We start from the raw sequence: 13,576 nt of genomic DNA, 5'->3' as shown, positions 1-13,576 counted from the left end.
GTTTTTAGCATATAAGTCCTATATATGTTTTGATCAATTTACACCTACTTCTTTTTTGAAGGGGTGGCAGTTATAAATGGTATCGTATCTTAAATTTTGGTTTCCACATCTTCATTGTTAGTATATAGAAATATGAATGATATTTGTATGTTTATCTTATATCCTGTGACCTTGCTGTACTCACTTGTTAGTTCTTGGAGGTTTGTTGTAGATTCTTAGGGAATATCTGTGTAGACACTTATCCCATCTGCATATAAGGACAATTTTATTTCTTGTTTTCTGCTCTGTATGCTTTTTCTTTCTTTTTTTCTTCTTATAACACTGACTAGAACTTCCAGTACTGTGTCTGATAGCCATGTTGAGAATGGACCTTCTTGCCTTGTTCCCAGTCTTTAGGGGGAAGGCATTCAGTCTTTTACCATTTAGTATGATGTCACCTGTAAGTTTTTTGTATACTTTCTTTATTATGTTCCTCTATATTCCTAGTTTTCTGGAAATTTTTATCATGAATGATATTGAATTTTGTCAGAGGCTTTTTCTGCATAAATTGACATGATCACATGATGTTTCTTCTTTAGCCTGCTAATATTATGGATTGCATTGACTGATATTTGAGTATTGAACTTGCCTTACATTCCTGGACTTAACCTATTTGGTCATGGTATATAATGTTTTTCACATATTGCTAAATAACTTGTTAAGATTCTGATAAAATTTCGTTAAAATTTTTAAATTTATATTCATGAAGGATATTGGTTTTTAGGGTTTTGGGGTTTTTTTTTGTACTTTCTTCATCTGGTTTTGTCTTAGGCTTCATAAAACAAATTGTCAAGTGTTCCCCTCTTTTCCATTTTCTGGAAAAGATTGGTAGTATTGGTGTCAATTCTTCTTTCCATGTTTGCTGTCATTCTCCACTGAAACCATCTAGACCTAGGTATTTCTTTTTTGTGTGTGTGGTACGCGGGCCTCTCACTGCTGTGGCCTCTCCCGTTGCAGAGCACAGGCTCTGGACGCGCAGGCCCAGTGGCCATGGCTCACGGGCCCAGCTGCTCCGCGGCATGTGGGGTCTTCCTGGACCGGGGCACGAACCCATGTCCCCTGCATCGGCAGGCGGACTCTCAACCACTGCGCCACCAGGGAAGCCCGATATTTCTTTTTTTGAGTTATAAAATTATGAATTCAGTTTCTTTAATAGAGTTATTCAAATTATCTATTCATATTAAATTGTTGTAGTATGTGTTCTTTGAGGAATTGAAGCAGTACATCTAAGTTGTCAAATTTATGAGTGTGGAGTTGTTTATAGTGTTCCCTTATTATCCTTTTGATATCTGTATGGTTTGTCCTGTCCTGTTAAATTCCTAGTATTGGTGATTTGTGTCTTCTTTCTTTGCTAGAGGTTTGTCAATATTATTGATTTCTCCAGAGAATCAGATCTTTGTTGAATTAATTTTCTCTATTGCTTTTCTGTTTTTAATTTTATTGATTTCTGCTCCTATCTTTATTATTTCCTTCTGTTTGCTTTCATTTTATTTGGTGTTCTTTTTTCTGAACTTAGGAGCTTAGATGACACATTTGACTTTTACTGCTTTCTAATCTAAATATTTAGTGTTATAAATTTCAACACTGTTTTAGCTACCTTTTCAATATTTTGAAATGCTGTGTTTTCATTTTCATTCAATTCAGTGTGCTTGTGGATTTCCCGCTTTGACTTATGTATTTATTTACAAGTGTGTTGTTTAGTTTCCAAGTGTTTGGAGAATTTTGTGTTATCTTTCTGTTGTGCGTTTCTGATTTCACAGTGGTCAACCAGCGCCCTCTGTATGATTCCAATTCTTTTAACTTTGTTGAATTTTATTTCTTGGCCTAGGAAATGGTCTATCTTAGTATATGTTCCTTGGACACATGAAAAACGCATGCATTCTGCTGTTGGGTGGACTGTTCCATAAATATTATTAAATCATGTTGGTTGTGTTAAGTTCGTCTATATCTTGTTAATTTTCTGTTTAGTGCTTATATCAATTGTTGAGAAAGAGATGTTGAAGTCTCCAGCTACAGTTGTGGATTTGTATAGTTCTTTTCATTTTTTGCATTATATAGTTTGAAGCTTGGTTCAAATCACATATTTTAAAAGTTGTTTGGTGCACTTATAATTATGATTGCTATGTCCTTTTGGTAGATTCAGCCTTTTACATTATGTAGTGTCCCTCTCTGTTCCTGATCTTTTTTTTTTTTTTTTTGAAGTCAACTTTATCTAATATTACTGTAGCCCTTCTGGCTTTCTTTTGACCAACTTTTGCATGGTATACCTCCTTTTGCATGGTATACATCCTTTTGCTTATAATCTACCTATATCATTATCATTGAAGTGATTCTCTTAATTCATAACTATCCTTCCTCTCTCTCTCTCTCTCGCTTGTGTGTTCATGTTTGCACACACACGCTCTTTATTACTTGAGTGAAGTAGGTCATTTTCCTATAACATTTTCCACATTCTAGATTCGGCTTAATTTTATTCTTACAGAATACACGTTCCTGCATTTCTTGATCTCCTGCAACCTAGCTGGTAGGTCTAGAGACTTAATTAGATTTAGGTTTAGATTGTTGTTCATAGTTCTGCACAGGTGGTGCTGTGTACTGCACCACGTCAGGAGGCACATAATATGTCTGGTTTTCACTCTTCTAGTGTTAAGACTGATTTAGAGGGCTCTGGTGTTGTTAGCCTGATTGAGCCATTATAAAGTTCTTCAGCAACATCCTTTCTAATGGTTTTAACATTGATGAACCTTCGTTTCATTAGGGGCTGCAAATGGTGATTATTTTTCAGTCATTTCTTCTGCATTTATTAGCTGGAGTTCTTCTATGAAGAATAATTTTCCATCATCAACTATTTGGTTAACTTGAAATGCAACTTGTACAAAAATGGTACAGAATAAATGGTTGATTCTTCCCAGTTATTATTTCCAAAATAATTAGTCTGGTGCCTTAGCAACTTCCAAAGGTGACCAACGATTTTTTTTTTTAGTATCTTTTGAACTCCGAGTTTTAAAGACTAATCCATTGTAGACTTTTGTTTTTGTTTTCCCCAAATTGTCCTGTCTTTGGTGAATGGAAAGTCCTTCAAGTGGCTCTGGGCTCCTTAGGTACAACCCTAGTAGCCTTTGATAATGTACTTATTTTACAGTATAATAGAATGTTCCAAGTTCATCTTATACATTTCATGCCCCAGACCTTGAATTACCCATTTCTCTAAGGAGTTATGGTTTCTTTTAGTGGGAAATGGTGTTTAAAGACCACATTATGTCCCTGGACTGTCATTGCTTACTTAGCTTTCTTTGCTTCTGGGGTCTTTCAGTAGGGAGGTTATTTAAAAGGAGAGAATAATCAAGAGCTAAAACTCAGATTTTCCATTTAAATTTAAGATTATAGGGTTTCTTAATATAAGAACTTTTTTTGTTTTGTATTTTTAAAATGCTGAAATGCTTGGTTCCTAGCAATATTGATGTAGCTACTTGTTTTTAAAATATTATTATTGATATTATGACCAACAATAAGACTACTATACAATGAAGATATATAGTCAAAAACCATGTTTTAAAGTTGGTTGGAATAATTGTTTGGTGTTACAACACCAATTTGATATACAGCAAGGTTTATTTGTTTCACTTTTCAACTTTTAATAATTGATTTTTCAAAATGTTTTAAAATATATATTTTAACAACTTTATTGAGATATAATTCACATTCAGTTCAGGATACAATTCACCCATTTAAAGTGTACATACAACCCACAGTTTTTAGTATATTCACGAACACGTGCAATCATCACCACAGGCAACTTTAAACATTTTCATCATCTCAGAAAGAAATCCCATACCTTTTAGTTAACACCCTTCTATTCCTTCATTTCTCCCAGCCCTTTGCAGTGACTAATCTATTACTTTCTCTCTAGAGATTTTCCTGTTCTGGTCACTTCATGTGAACAGACTCATACAATATGTAGTTTTTTGTGACTGGCTTATGTTACTTAACAAAATGTTTTTGAGGTTTTTCCCTGTTTCTGTGATCCAGGGGGATGCTTCAGTCTCTTCCTGGGTTCTGGGATTTTCACAAAGGTGTCTTGTCTATGGAGGATTGCTAGCTGGTCTTTTTGTGAGGGGGATTGAAGTTGGCAACCACCTATTCCATGATGGTGACATCACACTGCCTATATTATTTTACACTGTAATAATTATGTGTATTGAATATTGTATACTGTGATTGTATATGATTTATTGTTTTTATTTAGTATGTCTTCTTTGCTTTTTCTAAAATTACTTTTAGTATTTAGGAAGGTTTATCTTTATATTCAGTAGTTTCTTTGTATATAAACTGTTTATAGTGGCCTGTATTGTTATCTATTACTGTATAACAAATTACCCCCAGATTAGTAGCGTAAAACACTGACTATTTGTTTTCTCAGTTTCTGTAGGTCAGGCTTAGCTGGGTGCTTCCTACTCAGGGTCTCTCATGCATCTCCTGTCAAGCTGTTGTCCAGACTGCAGTCATCTTAAGGCTCAACTGGGTCTGGCAACTCTGCTTTCATTCACATGGTTGTTGGCAGGCTTCAGAAGATCCACTGCCAAGCTCACTCATGTCATTGCTGTCAAGGCTTGGTTCCTCACCACATGGGCCTCTCTATAGGTTTCCTGAGTGTCCTTACAATGTGGTAACTGGTGATTCGAGAGAGCCAGGCAGTGCCCAAGATGGAACTAATTTTCTTTATAACTGATCTCAGATGTGACATCCATCACTTGTGCTGTATTATATTTGTTAGAATACCTAAGCACAGCCCACACTCAAGGGGAGAGGATCATATAAATATATGAATGCTTGGAAACAGGTATCATTGACTGCCATCATAGGGGCTTTCTACCATAATTCCCTTAATTCTCCTTTATTCTATCTCGTTAAATGGTTTGATTCCTACCTAGTACTTACACAGTTGTTAATCTTTTCTACTTTTCGGCTGTCTTTCTTTTTTCTTTTCATTTAAAATTGCATCCTTTCTACTTTGTCAGAAAATATAACGTTTAAATTCTATTCTTCTCCTTATGTCTTCAACATTATTTTAATACCTGTACAACTAAATATATGAAATGCTCATCATCAGTCCTTTTGCTGAAATTCCCCAGTCAGCTTTTGGTTGGATGAAGCCCATCCTCTAGTATATTCTTCAGGAAGGGAACATGTTTATAATATTCCCTGGGCTTTTGCATGTTCAGAACTCCTTTTCTGTAGCCTCAGTGACTGAAGGAGAGCTTGGTTCCTTGTAAAATCCTTGGCTCCTGCTTTGTAAAGTCTTTGAAAAATGCTGCTCCTCTGTTTTCCCACTGCATGGCTTGCTTTTACAAAGTCCAATGACATCTAATTCTCTTGCCCTTGTACATTATTTTGACTTTTTGCCTGGATGCTAATTTTTAAAATTCTTTGAAGCCTAGTAGTTCTTCTAAGATATGACTCATAGTTGATCATTTTGGGTCAGTTTTCCTGGGTACCTACTAGTCCCTTTTCATTGTTTTTTTTCCTGGAATTTTTCTTGGATTATGGCTTTAAATATTAATTTCCCTCCAGTACTTTTTCTTCTTCATGGGCTCCAATTATAGCATGTTAGAACTTCTTTCACTGTCTTCTATTTCAATCATTTCTTTCTCTGATCTTTTCTCTTATTTTAAAATTTCATATTCATTTCTTTGGGTGTTTTACTGCTTTATTTCAGTGTACCTTATTACATATTCATCGTATCTATTTTCCTTTATGCACTGCTTTCCCCTCCATTTTGGTCTGGTAGTGCCTTATTGTCTTTTGAGCTTTTAACAATTTTAAGGTTTTTTATTTGACATTGAATCAAGCTTTTTTTTTTTTTTTTCCCTGCACAGGGTTGAACAACCTAGCCCGCTATTATTAAAAGTAGAAATCCCTACTTAGTCATAAATGGACTTCCAAAGTTGCAAGTGTCCTGCTAGAAGTATAAGGAAATATATGCAAAGGGGAGATGTCCTATTTCTTTGCTTTGGAGGTATTGGGTGGCTGTTGAATGCCTTGTTTATTACTATAAACTTAAAAAAAATTTTCACAAACTTCTTTTTCCACGTATCATCTCATACTGCCTTTTTCAATTCTCTGCCTAGGTGTGAAGGTTTTTGAAGCCTTATATTTATTGTGTTTGAAGGGTGCCATGAGAGAGAATTGTCAAATAAGCAGATAAAGTAGCAAACTATGAAGTATAGTTATTGAGCAGTTTTTGTTTATTTATCTGGAGAAGATAAAAGTACCAAAATATAGTAACTGCTTATGTTTTCATGTCTTCCCTGAGCTTAGTCCAGAATCACTTGCTTTTTCTAAAAGTGATCCTAGACTTCGGGATAAGGCTAAATCTAGACAGATTCATGGAATAGACTCCTACAGTTAAGGCATTTGTTCCAAGCATTGGATGTATTTTTGAAAATCGGTATTTTCTAAACCTTCGTATATTGGAAAAAGCTTCAAAAAATGTGACCTGTATTCAGGAGTTAACTGTATTTGTTCTAAAACTATTTCTTTTTCACTCTTAGGTATACAAAGGAAATAACTAAAAATGACAAGTAGAAGTCTTGAGGAGTCCTTGGGGGCTGTTCATATGGGGTTAGTCAGAACGCTTAAAGGATTCCAAAGCAAGATTTTGCCACCCCTGAGTTCGAAGGTGGTTACAGAAGAAGAAGTAAATCGAATGGTAACGTATAAGAGAATTTCAGAGTAAAATACTTAATGCAGTCTTTCTCCTCAGGAGAATGACAGTTGCTCCTTGACATTCTCAGAATATCAAACAGAATTACTGGCTGATAATATCAGTTTAGTTAACATGGGTAGATTGCTGCAGAGCATAGTTACCTTTTAAAGCTTGGGAAATTTTTGAAATTATATACATCAAAGTAGAGGCTTAAATTAAATTGCTTAAGTTAATCAGTTGAACTAAGACTATGCAAGCAAATTATTAAGATTTTCTAAATATTAGCTAGAACCTTAAGAAACTGTCATTTATGTAGTTCAAAAACAGTCAAATATCAGAATTTCATAGGTTTAACATATATAATCAATTACCTGTTGATTGGCAAGAGTTATTTTTGTTTGTGTATTTGTAGAACATAATGCATTAAAATGATGACTGTATAATATCTAGGAAAAATGCATAACTTTTTCTGTCCTTTATGATAGAAAACAATTACATTTTTAATGAATTATAATGATTTGGTGAGAATTGAATTATAAACTACATGCTATGGAAATATCAATAACAATTTAAAGTGTTAAACATTGTGTTCACTGCATTTTAAAAACTAGTCTCAGGTTATGTTCCAATTAGAAAAATAAAATCTATCATCATTTTCTTTTGTGATTGTTCTTGTTTCAGCTTTAAAGTAACTCCTTACTTTTTGCTTGTAAGAGTTTATTTTTATTTAAATCACAACACAGCTGATACCTCGTAACATTTTAACATTCTAATCTGTGTTCCAATCAAAAGGAATCTTAAAAGCTATATTAGAAATATGCCTTCATTTAAATGGATTCAATCACAAAAATTAAATGTGTAGGGAATTTGAAGAGCATTGATTTTAACCCAAGGCGAAATGAATCAGCTAAATTATATGCCCCTGAATGTTTTAAGAAGTCTTGGCACATACTTAAGCATTATGTTGCTGCCAGTGATCATAATCTCTTTGCATATAAAGTAGCCCTAGAACAAAGTGAACATTCCAGAACAACGATTAATAGTGATTGGTCTTGGGTAAGCCCTTGCTGGTTTATTTAAATGATTTTATTTAAATGATAGGTTACATTTTTTTCTCAAAACAGTAGAAAGTGTTAAAGAATTTTGTGTTCTTATTTGGGTATGTGGATGTGACTGGCTGCTGGATCTGATGATTGACTTAGAGCTCTTTTAAAACAAGGTCTAAATGTGCTCTTACGATTTCTAAAAAGTTCAAACTCGTTCCTAAGCAGCACAGTCATACTTCCCAGATCCTTTACTTTATAAGATTTCTCTTTAACCTGATATAACATGATAAACACCCAAAAGCTTTACTTGCATGTTGTAACTTCATTTGAGAAATAGAAATATTTCAAGGAGGATTAGCCTCCTTAGCTCTGAAGCCCTTAAGTGATTTTAGAAACCTAGAGTTTTATGCTCTTCTGAGCATATATAAGCTCTTTGGTCATGTTCCCGTGCAATTTCTTGACCTTCCTCTCCCCTACCCCAGGTTCTTTTGTGTGATTCCTTCAAAATCATAAGGAAACAGCAACCACATATCCTTTCAAATTATTGTGCAAAGAGCTCAGAAGTGCACGGGTACTTCGCTTGTATTATTCAGTTATTTTAAACGTTTTATAGGGGAACTTAGTGGCATTCCAGAATTATTCTGAAAGCTGCAAACACAAATTATTCATTACTGGCACTTATGAAAGCACTTTTTCAGTATTACCATTTATGAATCTTTGGCTCCTGTTGCTTTAAATTCTAGCTGACTCCCTCAGAGTTCCTGAAGGAAATGTCCCTCACCACAGAGCAGAGACTTGCCAATACACGTGTGACGTGCCGACCACAGATCACTGAACTTTTAGATCTGAGGGAAACAACATATCAAAAGGTAGCTGCTTTCTGTCATACTTGCATATAAAGTAGGTCCTGGAATAATGTGAATATTCTAGAACAATAAGAACTAAGCAGTACTTATTGTTCCTGGGCTAACTAATCCCTTATTAGATTTGTTTTATGTGTTCTTTTTCTACCTCTGTTGATCTTGATATCTATAATTTGATACAAAAAGAATTACACAATACAATAACTTAAAAAATATTTATTTATTATTTTTATTTATTTATTTTTGGCTGTGCTGGGTCTTAGTTGTGGCATGCGGACTCTTAGTTGTGGCATGCATGTGGGATCTAGTTCCCCAACCAGGGATCGAACCTGGGCCCCCTGCATTGGGAGCATGGAGTCTTACCCACTGGACCACCAGGGAAGTCCTCAACTAACTTTTGACTAGTCACATTTCTTCCTTAGCTACTTCTGGACACCATTGTTTACAGATTAGGAGTAATCCCAAGAATTATATTAACCAAGCCCAATTAGGTTATCCTCCTAGTGTAAGAAATCCCTCCTTACCTGAGCTGTCATAACTAGAAAGGAAGAAGGAGGAACTGTTTATTAAAATAGGCATTTTTGTCTATTCTGGCTGATTTCCAATAACAAATGTATCCTTTTAGTCTCTAAAGAATAGCTATTTTAACATGTTTCTGTATTCTCATGTAAACCATACATTCCAGGCTTTAGGAGTATATGTTTATAAAGTAGTTCTTATTTCCTACATTTTAATTAATTTCTTGAATTATATGCTTCACTTTTTGCACAAATTATGGTATGAGCCTCCATCAGTTAAACTGCTGGAGATTAGCCTCCTCTCAAAGGGTTCCCAGCTATTCCTGAGGGTTTTTCAGAGTGATTTCCCACAAGACAAGTGAGTCCCTCAGGCTCTTTTGCTCTCCTTGGCATGCCATTGCCATCCCATAAAATTTGCTCTTCTTCTGAGCACTTCTAGCTTTAGCTATTCATTGTTTCCTCTCTTTCCCATAACACCCTCTAACTTTGAGAGCAGGGAACACAGCTTTCTCCAAAGCTAATTCATCCTAATTAAGGGCTAAATGCTCCTTTCCCAGAGCATAACTAAGACCAGACTATGTGTATTGTTCTGTGTGTACTGCTTGTGTGTGTGTTTTAATGTATTTTGATTCCTGCTATGAAGGATGAAGAAATTAGTGTACCACATCTCATCTTCTTGCCTCTGTCCTCTGTCAACTCAGTCGGTTATTTTTTCCTTTGTTTTCCGGAGTTTCATTTGTTTTTTGGTAGATAGTCGTACTCTTCTCATTTCCTCAAGAAGAGATTATGGAAACTATATTTCCTTGATTTTATAAATTTGATAATATTTGCCTATTGCCTTTATAGGTGAACTGCAGATTTGTTAGATGTAAAATTCTTGGGTCACACATTTTCCCCATAAGAGATTTGCAGGCATTTTCTTCACTACCTTCTGGCTTTAAATGACGATATGCGGAAGTATGCAGCCTAATATTTTAGCTTGTTTGCCCAAAGATTGTTTATTCTTATTTGATGTCCAGTGGTTTTATTAGGATGTGACTAAATTTTTCCTAAGACACTACATACCATTATTTTATTTTTAGAAAGTTTTTCTTGAATTATCAAGTATTTGTCCAGGCCATTTTTGTTTTTATGTTTTTTAGAAATATCAATTGTGAACATGCTGGATCTTCTTTGTCTGCCCTTCTACACCTTGCATTTCCTCCCTAATCCATCTTAAACTTTCTGTTCATTCCCATTTCATTGTAATTACATTCATCAACTTAACCTCTGTATCCCTTACTTTGAGTTGTGTGTGTGTGTGTGTTTCTCTAAAAATTCATTCTTAAGCTTGACCAGTTCAACACACCTGGGTTGTCTCACAGCATTTTACAGTTAGTTTCTTTTTTTGTACTTTTTAATTCACTTGTGTCTCAGATATCACTCTTCTTTGGCTTTCTTCCTACTTCACTGGTTGCTTTTTTCTTATTTGTTGGATCTTTCTCCTCTTCCTGTTGGCTAAATATTGGAGTTCCCCAGTACTTGGTCCTTAAACTTCTTTCTCTTCTGAACTCATTCCTTAGGTGACTCCTTCCAGGAACAAGGCTTTAAATTTCACCTTTTAAGTGATTGCTTTCATAATTATATCTCCTGCTATGGCCTAGCCCCTGAACTCTGGATCATATATTCAACTCAATGTGTGATTGGCAGCTCAAACTTAAAATCCTTAAGAGCTAATTTTTGCATTACATTCTTTCCCTAAAGGCATGATCTTTCCTCTTTTGTCTTTCCTCCCTCCACCACGTAATACCCCCATTTATCTATTTTCTCAGGCCAAAAACCTTGGTGTTATCTCTGATGCCTCTGTTTTTCACGTCTTATATGAAATCCAAAACAAGGGCTAATAATCACAAATATGTCTTTAATCCAACCACTTCTCACCACCTCCACCACTGCCATCCCAGTTCAACCCACCATCATCTAGACTCCTGAAATAGCCTCCCTGTTTCCAACTCATCGCCCCGTTATCAATTCTCCACAAAGAAGTAAGAGTGGTTTTTATTTTATTATTTATTTATTTATTTAAAATATTTATTTATTTATGGCTGTGTTGAGTCTCCGTTGCACGTGGGCTTTCTCTAGTTGTGGTGAGCGGGGGCTACTCTTTGTTGTGTTGCACAGGCTCCTCACTGTGGTGGCTTCTCTTGTTGCAGAGCATGGGCTCTAGGTGCACGGGCTTCAGTAGTTGTGGCTCGCGGGGTCAGTAGTTGTGGCACACGGGCTTAGTTGCTCCGTGGCATGTAGGATCTTCCCGGACCAGGGCTTGAACCCATGTCCCCTGCATTGGCAGGCAGATTCTTAACCACTGCGCCACCAGGGAAGTCCCAAGAGTGGTTTTTAAAAATGTAAATCAGAACGTTACTTCCGTGTTGAAAACCACCTAGTAGCTTCCTGTTACCCTCATAGTTATAAGGTCCTGCATTATCTGATCCTGAGCCCTTCATAGTCTTTTCCTTCCTCTCTCCCCCAGCTCATTCTCCTCTAGCTGCTCTCCCCTCTTGCTGCTCTCCAAACACTCAAGGATAATTCTCACCCTAGGGCCTTTGCATTTGTTATTCCTTCTAACTGGAATGCTGTTCTCTCAGATCTTTGCGTGACTTGCTTCAGATCATTTCCTCAGAGAGGCCATGCCTTGGCTACCTATCATAAAGAGCAACCATCCCCCATTCACTCTGTCTCCTTGTCCTACTTTGGTTTTCTTCATAGCCTTATCACTGTCTGACCTCATATTATGTATTTCTTTTTTTAAAAAAATATTTATTTATTTATGTGGCTGTGCTGAGTCTTAGTTGAGGCCCGTGGGATTTTCGTTGCCGTGTGTGGGATCTTTAGTTACGGCATACGGGATCTAGTTCCCTGACTAGCGATTGAACCTGGGCCTCCTGCATTGGGATTGTGGAGTCTTAGCCCCTGGACCACCAGGGAAGTCCCTATTTCTTTATTTTTTATCCATTTCCTTAAGCATTTCAACTTCATGAGGCAGGGGCTTTATTGGCTTTGTTCACTACTCTATGCTCAACATATGGAAAATATTAGAAACTCAATTAGCATTTATTGAATGAACACATGAATTTTTCATCTCTTTGTCATTGTGATTATTATTATCACTCATCTTTGAAATAAAGAAGGGAATTCTTCCTGGACTTGCTGTTTGCAGGTAGTTAATGTTGAGGCGGGGCTCAGTAGGGTCACAGACCAGCAGGAATTCTCCATGATTCTAAGGGCAGCTCTTTATGAAAGCAGATCATATGTATGTGTTTATTTGGAAGGGAAATGAGAGGAAGGGAGGAGGAGTAACTGAGTTGTGTTAGCCTTTTCTTCTCCCCAGAGTTCTAACTTAGGGATTCTTATGATTCTTTTACCCTGTCTAAATGATGGACTCTTCCTATAAATATGCATTTTGTGTATTTTCCACGCAATTGTCAGTAGTTCAGTGTAGATCTTCTTTAATTTCTGTCGATAATGGTTTGTAGTTTTTCCAGGTAAAGTTCTTGCACATCTTTCATTGGATTTATTCCTATGTATTTTATGTTTTAGGATGTGATTTTAAATGATATTGTTTATAAATTTCATTTCCTAAATGTTCATTGCTAGTACAAAGAAATATAATTGATTTTTTATGTTGACCTTGTACTCAGTGACCTTGATAAATCACTTGTTAATTCTAATTTATCTATAGGTTATTTTGAATTTTCTAAATAAACAAGTTTTTGTTCTGGGGAAAATGTCAGTTTTGTTTCTTCTTGATCAAAACTTCTAGTGTTAAAATAGCCTTGTATTTCTGAGATAGACTCAACTTGGTCATGTATTATCTTTTTTATATATTGTAGGTTTCAGTTTGCTAATGATTTGCTTTTTTTTTTTTTGATCTATGGTTCATGACCTATAATTTTCCTGTCTCCTACTGTCTTTCTGAAATATATGAAAGTTATGCTAACAACATCATCATTAAATGGAAGACATTTAATTTTTTGTTTTTCTTTTTCATTGTAGTTTACTATAGGACATTATAGTTCCCTGTGCTATACAGTAGGACCTTGTTGTTTATCTATTTCATATATAGTAGTTTGTATCTGCTAATCCCAAACTCCTAATTTCTCCCTTTCCCACCCTCTTTCCCCTTTGGTAACCATAAGTTTGTTTTCTATGTCTGTGAGTCTGTTTCTGTTTCATAAATAAGTTCATTTCTGTCATATTTTAGATTCCACATGTAAGTGACATCATATGGTATTTGTCCTTCTTACTTACTTTACTTAGTATGATAACCTTTAGGTCCATTCATGTTGCTACAAATGGCATTATTTCATTCTTTTTTATGGCTGAGTAGTATTACATTGTGTATATATACCATGTCTCCTTTAGCCA

The 13,576-nt window shown here is 35.6% G+C and overlaps 1 protein-coding gene across 1 annotated transcript in view; it reads left to right on the top strand.

The window, feature by feature from the left end:
* Nucleotides 1-13,576, top strand: part of HYDIN (HYDIN axonemal central pair apparatus protein) — a 433,475-nt gene that overhangs the window by 84,606 nt on the left and 335,293 nt on the right. The window contains exons 3-4 of the mRNA XM_027119341.1: nt 6,591-6,748; nt 8,535-8,660. Coding sequence (XP_026975142.1) covers nt 6,614-6,748; nt 8,535-8,660 — 261 coding nt within the window. The 5' untranslated portion in view covers nt 6,591-6,613. The remainder of the gene's footprint in view (nt 1-6,590; nt 6,749-8,534; nt 8,661-13,576) is intronic.

This window comes from Aethalodelphis obliquidens, unplaced genomic scaffold (assembly GCF_003676395.1).
Source record: "Aethalodelphis obliquidens isolate GAN/ISIS:26980383/991018 unplaced genomic scaffold, ASM367639v1 scaffold20, whole genome shotgun sequence".
Taxonomy (NCBI): Eukaryota; Metazoa; Chordata; class Mammalia; order Artiodactyla; family Delphinidae; genus Aethalodelphis; species Aethalodelphis obliquidens.
Note: the sequence above shows the minus strand (reverse complement) of the source record. Positions and strands in the feature narration are given on the sequence as shown.